At 36.3% G+C, this 12,285-nt stretch overlaps 1 protein-coding gene across 2 annotated transcripts in view; it reads left to right on the forward strand.

The window, feature by feature from the left end:
* Vamp4 (vesicle associated membrane protein 4) overlaps nt 1-11,789 on the forward strand; it is a 33,304-nt gene extending 21,515 nt beyond the window's left edge. For both annotated transcript variants that reach the window (XM_026388458.2, XM_026388459.2), the window contains exons 5-8: nt 3,815-3,915; nt 5,053-5,132; nt 7,740-7,791; nt 10,167-11,789. In XM_026388458.2, coding sequence (XP_026244243.1) covers nt 3,815-3,915; nt 5,053-5,132; nt 7,740-7,791; nt 10,167-10,195 — 262 coding nt within the window. In that variant the 3' untranslated portion in view covers nt 10,196-11,789. The remainder of the gene's footprint in view (nt 1-3,814; nt 3,916-5,052; nt 5,133-7,739; nt 7,792-10,166) is intronic.
* The last annotated feature ends 496 nt before the right edge of the window (nt 11,790-12,285 follow it).

Genomic DNA, 12,285 nt, shown 5'->3' on the forward strand with positions numbered 1-12,285 from the left:
TGTAATATGAATTATAATGCATTCTGCTGTCATATATTAAAAAAAAAAAGTATATCCTGGGTGGGGTTGTGGCTCAGTGTTAGAGCACTTGCCTAGCATGTGTGAGGCACTGGGTTCAAGTCTCAGCACTGCATATAACTAAATGAATAAAATAAAGGTCAAAAAAAAAAAGTTGTGTTCTATGTATGAAAACATCTTGAAATATAGAAATACATGAGATTTTCTATCACTGAATAAAGGTTATAGAGTTTCTAGAGTGTTATGCCAGTGGATAGTAATCTATGAAGAAGAGAATATTCATTGATCACTTAATAAAACAATTAAAATGTTGGAATATCCCCATTAGAGATGTGTTACATTGTACCATATTCTTGAGGTACAATTCCTAGGTTTATGATAATCTAAGAATTAATCTAGAATTTTATGGATTCTGTCCCAGTTCATCTGTGTGCCTGTTATCTGTGGAGTCTTTTGCTTATGGAGCCTCTGGGACTTTAGGTTTTGTTTTTAAAACAAAATTGTGTAGTATAGGTATGTAAATATCCATAATAACAATAATCTGATCCTGTGGAGAAGCAGTAGTACATTGTGTCCACTCCTGTCCTGCCACACTGTCTTACTTTGGCCTGTTGACTATCATTGCTTGTTTTAAATGGGGGGAAAAAAAACCTACCTGGAAGTTTCAAGATTGGCCCATGGTGAACATTGGATTACCTTCCATTTCATAGTTAAATGAAGGGCTCTGTAATCACTGCTTTGTTTCTTTCAAGTAACTAGGTATGCTTTGCAGGATTCGTACTTAAATTACGCACTTATTCAGCAAACATTTATTGAATGTTTATTTATAAACATTTATTAACTACCCCAAGCATCCCTGTAGGTACTGTGGTTGTTAGGTAAATGGACAAAATAGGCAAGGTCTCTGCATTCTTTGAGCTTACCTTCTAGTGGGGAGAGGCATGTAAGTAAGTAGGTACATGCACTTACTATTAAATGCTGTAAATAAAACAGTAATGGGATTGAGCAGGCTGTTTGAATGAGGTGCCTTCATTGTACATTTGAACATAAATTCTTTGAGGAACAGAATTAATGTTTTGTTATTTGTTGTTTTCCGAGTTCCTAAAATAGTACATAATAGGTGCTCATTAATTATTTGTTGAGTAAATTGATTCATTGTGTAAGTACGCCATTGTTAATAAGATACACATCTTCAGCCCTCTGCTTAGATACTTAGGAGTTGCCTCAAGACATCTTAGAGATTTGGGGGGGGGGGTTGTTTAGATCTGTTCGGGCAGATGAGAATTCTGCATGTCCCTGCTTGGTTGAACTTCAGTCTTACATCCTTCAGTGGGTTATAGTGTGGGAGGCACAGAGCTCTGAGAAGCTGGATGCTCCTGAACGCTGTGTGTAGATAATCAGTGGGTCACACAACACTTATCACATGGGAGGGAGGTGGTCATCAGGTGTAGAGAGTTCTTTCCAATCCACCTGTGTCTAAATGGGCCTTCGTTGTATTTTTAAAGTGAATGTTTTGAAGAAATGTTTGTGTTAGGCAAAGGGAAGAACTCTTAAAAATTACACATGACCACGCCTCACCCCCATTTTTTTCAGTTAGTTTGGAGGATAGAGGGGGGTAGACAAAAGAGAAGTGTTTTGTGAAAGTTTTTCAGAAGTTCCCCAGGTGGAAAACTGATTATTCTTGTATAGAATGGGACTAGATCCTTATCACCCTGCACAAAAATCAACTCAAACTAGATAAAAAACCTAGGAGTTAGAACAGAAACTACCTAACTCCTAGAAGCAAACGTAAAGTCAACACTCCAGCACATAGGCACAGGCAATGACTTTCTCAATAGGACCCCTAAAGCTCAGGAAACAATGCCAAGAGTTAATAAATGAGATACCATCAAATTAAAAGCTTCTGCACAGCAAAGGAAATAAGAAAATGAAAGAGAAACCACAGAATGGCAGAAAAAGCTTTGCTACCTACTCTTCTGATAGGATTAATATACAGAATATAACAAACAATCAAAAAACTTTACACACACACACACACACATACACACACACGGACAAATGAATTAAACAGATAACCCTCACAAGAAGAAATACAAATGGCCAACAAACTTGAAAAAAGTTCAGCATCATAAAAATTAGGGAAATGTAAATCAAAACTACACTAGGATTTCATCTCACTGCAGTCAGAATGGCAATCATCAATAATACAGTAATGTTAGAGAGGATATGGAGAAATGGAACACTTATATACTGTTGGTGGCATTGTAAGTTAGTACAGCCACTATGGAAATCAATATGATGTTCCTCAAGAGACTAGAAATAGAGCCACCACGTGATCCAACTATACCACTCTTCAGTATTGATCCTGAAGAATTTAAGTCAGTGTACTATAGTGATGGATGCATACCCATGTTTATAGCAGTACAATTCACAATAGTCAAACTATGGAACCAGCCTAGATGTCCACCAGTAGATAAATGGGTAAATAAAAATGTTGTTTTATTCAGCCAGAAAGAATGAAATTTATGTAATTTGTTAGAAAATGTTCTAATTCCTAGGTTTTTGATCTAGTTTGAGTTGACTTTTGTGCAGGGCGATAAGGATCTAGTCTCATTCTACATATTTTTAGGCAAAATAAACCAACTAAAAAAGTCAATTGTCGTGTTTTCTCTCCTATGTGGAAGCAGGAGAGAAAAGGTGGGGGAAATCGTTGAGGGCAGGGGATCTCAGGAAAATGGAAGAGCGATCAGGAGATTGGAGGAAGGAGACCAGGGGAAGGAAAATGACACTGGGCAAATTATATTGTTATAGTGTATGCATGTACTAATATGTAATAACAAATCTTACGTACAACTATAATGCACCAATTTTTTAAAAATTATGGGAAGAAAGTTCCCATTCTCCAACTAGAAACACAATTGCATGTCCGCATTTAAATATGCATATATAATACTTGTTTAGTTGCCAGTTATCTAGTGCACTTCAAAAAATTTTTGAGTTATAAGAGCCATAGGTTTCTCCTTTTAAATATTTCATTGTCATGACTTATTTCATAAATTAAGATAATGCTTTCTCTAGTGTTTAAGTGCTGAGTGACAGTAGGTAGTTCAGGATCCTTAAAGTTAACTTTTAAGTTGGGTTTTCACTGAACAGTCTTAAATTTGGTTAGAGTAGGCCCCTGTCACCTAATATAAAGGAGAAAAAATTTTTTTGTTTTGAAGAGACACAAAGAAATTGTCTTTTTTGCTTTCTGGTGAGTGCTTCAGAAAGTTCCTGGGTGTTCACAGTTATCTTAACCCTGTTAACGTTTTAGAGAACTGATGAGCAGTGAAGTGTTACATTCACTGGGCAACAGTGTCCCCTAGGGTACGCCTTACATTTCCATTTGGAAACTTCTAACACACCTGGGCAAACACCTTTGTCAGCCTTTGTGTGTGAAACACAGCAAAGGTAGGTTATGATTGTGTCCGAATGCTGCTTCAGCAGAACATGAAACCTTATTTGAAAGCTGTTTGACTAAGTTTTGCAGCTAATGAACATTCTGACAGTACATTTAATCTGCTTGTAGGTTACATTATTAGTCAGAGGCAGGACTAAAGTAAACTCTCAGTTAAATATTACCTTAATTTATATCATTTTGTTTTTAATTACTTGAGTACTCAAGGCCACAGAGGGAAGAACATTGCTTACGTATATTTTACAGTTTAATCTCTTAGAATGTGCTATTCTCTGTTGTTTAATAAAAGTTTCAAAACTGTAAACATTCTTAAAAGATATATATCTTTTTTTAAACTAGTGTTCAGAATCAAGTGGATGAAGTTATTGATGTCATGCAAGAAAATATTACAAAGGTAATTGAAAGAGGGGAGAGACTAGATGAACTACAGGACAAATCAGGTACAGATACTTCATATTTCTTGATATTATTGATCTGTTTTACCAATTTTTGTCTTCCTTCTCTTGTCTAGCCAACATTTAGGAATTTTGGCTTAGGAAATTAGTATTTGATTCATAGATGTATGACCTGTATAGTTTAATTTTCTCTCCCTTTATTTGAATCCTCCTATTGTATTATTTCCTTACTGTTCAGTGGAGAATTTAAAATTCTTATTGAAGTATGAAGGGTAGAACTACGTTTTCCTTTTGCCCCATTATGTGGATATGCTTTATGTTTCTCATGATCTCAAGACATAAAGGTCTGATTACTTTTTTCCAAAACTTTTCCAAACTTATCTGATAGTTTTATTTTATGATAACTTTAGTAACTTTTCTTTACTGACGATGTTACCTCTGTACTAACAGTTCCTGGCACTCACTAGGCCAGATACTGTTTGATGACTAGCAGAATACCTGGTAACTTTCGAGTTCTCTGTTAACTTAGTGAGTTTCTTTACTGGAAGATGTCAGTCTTTGCGCTTCTAACAGTTCCTGGCACACGTTAGTCCCTCACATTGTTTGAATGGTGAACGGCTGAATACCTGATTAATTCTCGACAGACTTGCTTGACCAAGAGACTTGCTTAATTGCTTTAAAAGTTCATAACATTTTCTTTCAAAATCAGTCAGTTTTCTAAAAATCTTTCTTCACTTGTAATTTTTTCTTAGCAATGTACCAAGTTTTTATTGTTGTTGTTTTGTTGTGATTTTTCTGGTTCTAGGGATTGAACCTGGGGCCTTATGCATGCAAAGCAGGTGGGTGCTCTACCACTGAGCTATACCCAGTGCCCAGTATTTGTTTTTTTAAGGACTATTTTCTCACCAGCATTTATAAGTTTTTGTAATATGCATCCAGCCTCTGGGAATGCATCTCTCATATCACAGTGAAAATGAATTGAGCTAACTGACCTGCAGCTGCATTTTGCTTTTTAGTTTTAACTAGGGAGAATGGTAGAATTTGTGGGTGGAGGATGTTTTCATGCTTAAGAGGGAACAAATTTACAGAAATAGAAATTAATATTTTCTTGTCTTTGTGTGACTAGATAAAAGAATCCTGTTATGTCGTTTAATCCTTCTCTCCATCCTCTGTGTGATATAGAAAGCTTATCGGATAATGCAACTGCTTTTAGCAACAGAGCCAAACAACTTCGAAGGCAAATGTGGTGGCGTGGATGCAAAGTAAGTGAATCAGAAGACACTGGGTAGACTGGCTAGACTCTCAAGGGGCCGTCCACGACAGGAAAGAAAGGGGCCTGTGCAGGATGAGCTCTGTGAGGACCGGGGCTGTAACCGTCTTGCTTATTATTGTTTCATCTCCTGAACCTGGGTATGGAAGGAGCTGGGTAAATATTTGTTGAATTAATGAATTCTTTTGGGGCAAGAATCAAGGAATCAAGTAGTCCCTAAAAGAATGTTTTTAAAGGGGTTTATCAGGCCAGACATGGTGGTACACTCCTGTAATCCTAGCAGCTTAGAAGGTGCAGCAGGAGGATCCCGAGTTCAAAGCCAGCCTCAGCCAAAGTGAGGTGCTAAGCAACTCAGACCCTGACTCTAAATAAAATACAACATAGAGCTAAGGATGTGGCTCAGTTGACCAAGTGCCCCTGTGTTCAATCCCCAGTACCACTCCCCCCAAAAAGTGGTGTTTTTCAAAATCTCTTACAGCAAATGGAATTAAGAAAAATACCATATCCCTCATTATTCCAGAGAAATAAGGAAATTTTCTTAAACGTTCAACCGTGTCCTGGGAAGCAGCTTGAGACTAGAAGTCCAACAGCCTGTTTTGCTTGCAGTTCTTCCACTTAACAAGCATGACCCCTTTGACCCCAGCACCTTACCTGTAAAATGGGATACTGATGACTTATTCTTAAAATGGGACTGATGAGCATGGCCATGACTTCCTCCCTCCATGAATAAACAAATAACATAAATAATAACAAAATTTTAACAAGTTAAAAAAACCGGAATCACTATATGCTACTATATTCCTGCAGAACATTTTATAGAAATGAATTTACCTCATAGTCAAGAATGGCTAGTAATCAGAAAACTCTTGTTCATTGAGGTGTTTAAAAATCAGTACCAATATTTTCATTTAAATTTTTTCAAAAGTTAATTAAGTCTAGCTTTATATTAACAGGGCAAAATAATGTGCATTTTGGGCAAAGTGGGAAAACTACCATAAAAGTCCAGAAATTTTTCAGGTTAAATAAAGGATTAAAGAACTTTAGTTTGGGGCTGGGGTTGTAGCTCACAGGTAGAGTGTTTGCGTAGCACATGTGAGGTACTGGATTCAATCCTTAGCACCACATAAAAGTAAATAAATTATTGTGTCCATCTTCAATTTAAAAACGTATTTTTTAAAAAAAGAACTTTAGTTTTTAGTATAATGTGGGCCCTACTGAAAATATAGCTCCTATTTCCGTTAGTTCTGAGTCTGTTTCTACTTTTTTTGATTATTATTATAATGAATAATTTTTATAGGACTGATGTCCAAATTGCTGAACCACTAGTTGTGGTCTAGTCAGTTGTCAGTTAACTCCAATAAGAAGGGGCCATCCTAGTGTGCGTGAATAGAATCCACAGGAACTGCCCTGGGTCATTTTGTTAACTGTCATGAATGGAATGCCATAGACATGTCACCATTAGTTCTACTTTTAGAAACATTAACTATTACTGTTTCTATTTGTGACACTCATTAGATTTTTATCTGTTTATAATAACTGGGTATCTTCTTTCTGAATGAACCATTTTTAGTCAACTATTTATAAAAATGATGAAAATAAATAAATTTCAGCAGTGAATTGAAATTTATAATTTATGCATTTTAGGATTAAATGATGAACATGACAGTTTTATATAGAAAGATAACATAAACTTCAGTTGTCAAGTAGCTGACAGGAAACTGATTTAAGGTTGCTTCTCTTGAATATAAAACTGATTCCAAATAATCTTAGGCAACTTACTAAGTGAGGCTGTTTGTGACGAATCCAAAATATATTCCTTGAGATGGAAATTAAGGCACCATGAAGAAAGAGGGAAGAGAACACTAACATTGCTCTCCTGTACTTTCAGAATATGTACTATAAATATGCTGCTTTTCAGAATTCCAGTTACCCACAGCCAGCTGTGGTCCAAAAATGTTAAAAATTGTCTCAACTCTTTCAAGAGAGAGACTGAATTCCCATGACTTTTACTACAAATATATTGTTATAGTTCTGTTTTATTATTAGTTGTTAATCTCTTACTGTACTAATTTGTAAACTTTATCTTAGGTATTCATGTTTGGGGAAAAACATAATATAATATATAGGATTGGGTTCTCTCCATGGTTTCGGGTGTCCATTGGGATCACATTCATAAGAACATATTCCCTCCATCAGAGAAGACCTCTGTGTATTGACTGCCTGTGCTAACCTTCACAGCCTGCCACTTGGACAGAGTTGCTATCATATACTTTTCCTGGCCTCAAAAACAAATATGTGAAACATAGACAGAGGGTCCAGACCCACGAAGGTGTTACTGTATCTTACAGTACAGCCTTGAATGGCATAAAGTCCAGTGAGGCAAAGCACTTGGGTTTGGGGGAACTCAAAATATTGTTTATGAAAGAATGCAAAGCAGCCGTCAAGTTCATATGAGAAACAAATTGAAACCTTTCAAGGAATGTTCCTGTTCATTAATGAGTTAGAGTAACATGGCAGGTAGCAGAACAGATAGTCCTTACTTTAGGCTTTATAAATGAGTCAGACAATGTCTTTCATGTGTCTGTTTTGTGTGTTGTAGATAAAAGCCATCATGGCTTTGGTTGCTGCCATCCTTTTGCTAGTGATTATCAGTAAGTATTTACTGGATTGTTACTTCTTGGGGTTATTATGTGTTTGGGAGGTCATTTAATTCCCTTTTAATTATTTTCAGTTAACCTAGAATGTAATGTCAGGAGTGAATGACTTGCTTAACTAAGTCAGGAGCCCTTATCTATGATCTTTAAAATGTTGTAATGTGTTTGTGAAATTTTTTGAGAATATGCAGATGTACATATCTACAGGGAAAGAGGCAGATTCTCAAAAGGAAGCCCTCTCTGACCTCTCATCACCACTCCCAAATAAGGGCTAAGTGACTTGTTCAAGGCCAGGACTGGCTCCTATTCACTGAGGATGAAATCTTCATCTTCTGTTTATTGTTAGCTTCCAGGTGCGTCGGTTAGCAGCCAGCATGTTGTTTTAGAAGGACAGATCCAGTGAAATTCTCTAGATGATGTGTCTTTAGTCTTATTTGGTTGTGGATTTGAACTGAACTACGGTCCTTAAAACATAACTCCTTTATTTCCTTTTTTCCTTAATATTATTTTTTAAGATCAAGTCGTTTTTAGTATCTGAGTTTCTTTAAGCCCTCTTTACCCATGTTCACAGAGATTTTATTAAGTAGGTCTTGAAAGTGCCTCAGAATAATCATGTGAAAATGTTTATGAGGTTATTTTTTGTTACTAAGAAAAGTTGTCTCATCTGGCCTGGTGGCGCAGACCTGTAATCCCAGCTGAGGAGGGAGGCTGAGGCAGGAGGATCAAGTTCAAAGCCTCAACAATTTAGGCCCTCAGCAACTTATGAGACCCTGTCTCAAGATAAAAAGGGATAAGGACATAGGTCATTGGTAAAGTGCCTGGGGTTCAATCCCCAGGACCAAAAAAGAGAAGTACAGTTGTCTGTTTAGTTGTAGGTTTTCGGTTTGTGAAATAAGATAGAACTTATTTCTGATCCCCAAATTACTACTGGTGTTGCTCTTACAGTCATTAGCAGATGCGTTCTTTGAATCTCCTGCATGCAGGTTTCCAACTGAGGTCAGACAAAGCCATCTCTGCCCCCTCCTTTCAGCTCTCTTACATAAATAGGTAGGCTTTCTATAGTCTACGAATCCCTGTTTTTCCCTTTTTTGTACTTTCGGTGATTTCCTAGTTTTCAATGCCTGTGGCCACAGTTCTCCAGTGTCCTCTAATGCAGTAAAGTTTAGGAAGGCCAGGCTGAGCCCGAAGAGAAAGCCATGTGTTGGGCAGGCTTTGTTCAGCATGAGCTGGTGCTGTCAGCCTTGAGTTCAGTGTCATTTGAACCAAAAGTACATATTAAATGTCTTTAAACAGAAACACAGAAAACAGCGTTATGTATTAATTGGTTGACAAGAATGGGTTCCTTAAAGGAAAGAAATTAAACAGGCTTAGAAGATGAAGGGAAGAAGGCACAGGCACACAGTTTTGGTAAAAGAAGACTAGACCTATACTGAAGATAGGAAGAAGACAATGAACTGCTATGAAGTCTTCCTAACAGAGAAAGAAAATGTCTTTTGTTGTTAATCTAGTTGTTAAAAGGGGTAGCTGTAACTTTCCTAGGTTAATATACCACAGTGGATCTAAGCATCAGGTACGTCCACAAGAAATCGATTTTTGAAATGCTATGGCTAAATGGTAGAAAGATTAGTAGAGGGAAGGGAACAGAAGATGGGAGAGGGGAGGAGAAGGGGAGGTACCGGGGGCTGAACTGGAACAAGACATATTCCATGTTTTCACAGTTACGTCAAAATGGATTCTACGGTCATGTATAACTAAAAAGAATGGATCCAAAGACAGGAGTAGCTACAAAAAAAAAAAAAAGAATGTCCTAGCCAGAGGCTCATGAGAACTTGGGACTGTGTTTTCCCCAGGAGCTGTGATTCGTATTCACGAATTTAGTGTTTATGGTAACTTTATAGAACCCAACACTGTATCAAATAACAAGATCAGCCACATATGGTGTCAAAGTGGAAAATAAGGAATAGCGTAAAGAAGAAAATAAAATAATCTTGCCATACAGAGATAGCTACTCATTAATAAAACTGCAGTGTAGTTTCTAGTCTTTTCCCATTATATATAAACATGTTTTTCAGAAACTAAGATCATATTGTATATATTTCTTAATAAATATATTGTGAACATTTTCTCATGTTATTAAATATACTTATAATATTTTGGCAGTGACATGCTGTTATGCCATAATTTGATCAAAATGCCTGTGTTAGATATTTGAGTTATTTTGTGATATTCTCGTATTTTTTTTTCTTGTTTTTAAGTTGTATAAAGTCGAGCCCTTGTTACCCCTTTCTAAAAGTAGACATAACTACATTTAGGAATATTGCTTCTATATGAATCTGATTTTGACTTCTTTTTTCATTTTCTTTCTCTTACAGTTCTTATAGTTGTGAAGTACCATACTTGATTTGATGACAGAGATCTTCATTAAACAAGAACTGGGACAATAATAATTAAAAGATTGCTGTATAATTTAAATGGAATATATGTATATAACTTTCAAAACTTCTTTTCCAAGAAACTAAGAGTCAAGTATCACTTCAAATTGGAACATTGAGAATGTTCAGTTAACTGCTTCCTTTCTAACAAAATGTGCTTATGATAATTATGTTTAACACAAAGATAACTTTACGTTGCTATATTCCAAGGTCTAATTTGAAACTAGATACTTGCCAGTTTATTATTTGCGTATATAGTTAAATACTGATGGCAGTGTTTCATACCAGTGTTTTAGTGGCACAAGGACTTGTATTATTGCATGGAGATGGGGTCAGGAAGCCTGTGTAGCATACCAGACTGTTAAGCTAAGAGTTGCACAACCACAACATTTGCAAGAATATAATTCTTTTCATTTTACGGTTGCTTTGAAGCAGTTTCCACATGTTTATGGGTGTAACAAAAGCTAAATGTTGTCAATGTTTCTGCCTTCAGCTATAACTAAGAACATTCCAGTAAACCCACTTCTAATTGTACAAGGGAATGGATTATAGAAATGGGAAATTCAAACAGAAAAAAGGCCTAGTATGGCACCATAATCTGGAGACAGTAAAATTATTGGAGAATATTGTTGACATGTTTGAAAGTGACCAGTACTCATAGCTACCAGTTGTGGTCTAGTCAGTTGTCAATTAACTCCAATAAGAAGGGACCAGTCCTAGTGTGTGTGAATAAAATCCACAGGTAACTTTTTCCTTAATTTTACTTTGGTTAGTAGTTTTTCTCTTTGACTTCAACCTTTTTGCCTGAAATGCTAAGGTGGGCCCAGTCAGCTGTTCGGATTTCCTGTCTGTGTTCTGATCCTCCTCCCAGGAGCAGATGTTGCACAGTCTAGTCAGAAGAGCCAGCAGGAGTGAGTAGTAAAACTTGGGGGCACAGGCCCTTCTGTAGACGACCAGTCAGCAGCCTAACGCTACGGGGTCACCGTTAATCTCAGCCCATTTTTATAAAGTACATTAATTTAAAAATGCACCAACCTCCTTGTACGGTTCAAACAAGTGAAGATGCAGAATAAGCATGTGAGGAGGAAGCATTGTGATAAAACCAGATTCTTCAGGAACTTGAGCACATGGACATCCTAGGTTGGAGGGGGCAGAAATAGGCTCCTGGAATTCACCGACATTTAAGAGAGTTAATGAACAATCCAGTTTAACAGATTTCATTTCTTTGATCATTTTAATTTAAAATGTCCAAAACATAGAATTTGAATGTGTTTGCTTGATTAATTCTACATTATTAGTACCAAGAGGCAAAATGTTCTATTTAGAATAGAAAGAAATTTGGAGAAAGTGGGTCAAAAAATACTTAGGACACTTAAATTATAAAGATCTAAAGAGCTAAATTTTATAATGTGCTTGAAGCATTGGAAGAGATCCAGGCCTTACATGCTGAGGGTGAAGTTTCTGGTGTCTGTCTCCTTCTCTAGGTGTCAGTTATACAAATAGCATCTGAACTGCTAGTAAATCCTGTGACAAAGGAGGGTATGCAAAAAAAAAAAAAAATGAGCACTTTTAGACTTGTCAGTAGCTAATAGTTCAGGAATGGAAATGTTTTAACTGAATTGGCAGAATCAATCCTGATGTATGTATGTATTTTATTTAGATTGGAACAGACTTATAAATGGTTAATTTTCCGTTAGTTGGTGTGGAAATCTGGTTTCTTTAAAATATATATTGGCACAGATGAAGATTATTTCTTAAAGACTCCACATTTCTAGTGTTTCTCTTAGTAAAAGTCTACCACTTTCAAAGACATAATTATTTAAAAAGTAAAATTATTTTTAAAATTTTTAATCATAAAAATAAAGGAACTATTTATATGGCATTATTGTACATATGCAGTTGTGTTTGTATTTAAATATATTGCTGCTGGGAATACTGGAGGTGGACAGGTGACTCTGGGAACTTTGCAGTAGTGGTGGCTTGGTTCACAGCTTATCATTTTGTCTGTCCTGGTGTTGATTAATCCTGAGACCCTTAAACGGGCTGGCACTTTTGTGAC

This window comes from Urocitellus parryii, chromosome 9 (assembly GCF_045843805.1).
Source record: "Urocitellus parryii isolate mUroPar1 chromosome 9, mUroPar1.hap1, whole genome shotgun sequence".
Taxonomy (NCBI): domain Eukaryota; kingdom Metazoa; phylum Chordata; class Mammalia; order Rodentia; family Sciuridae; genus Urocitellus; species Urocitellus parryii.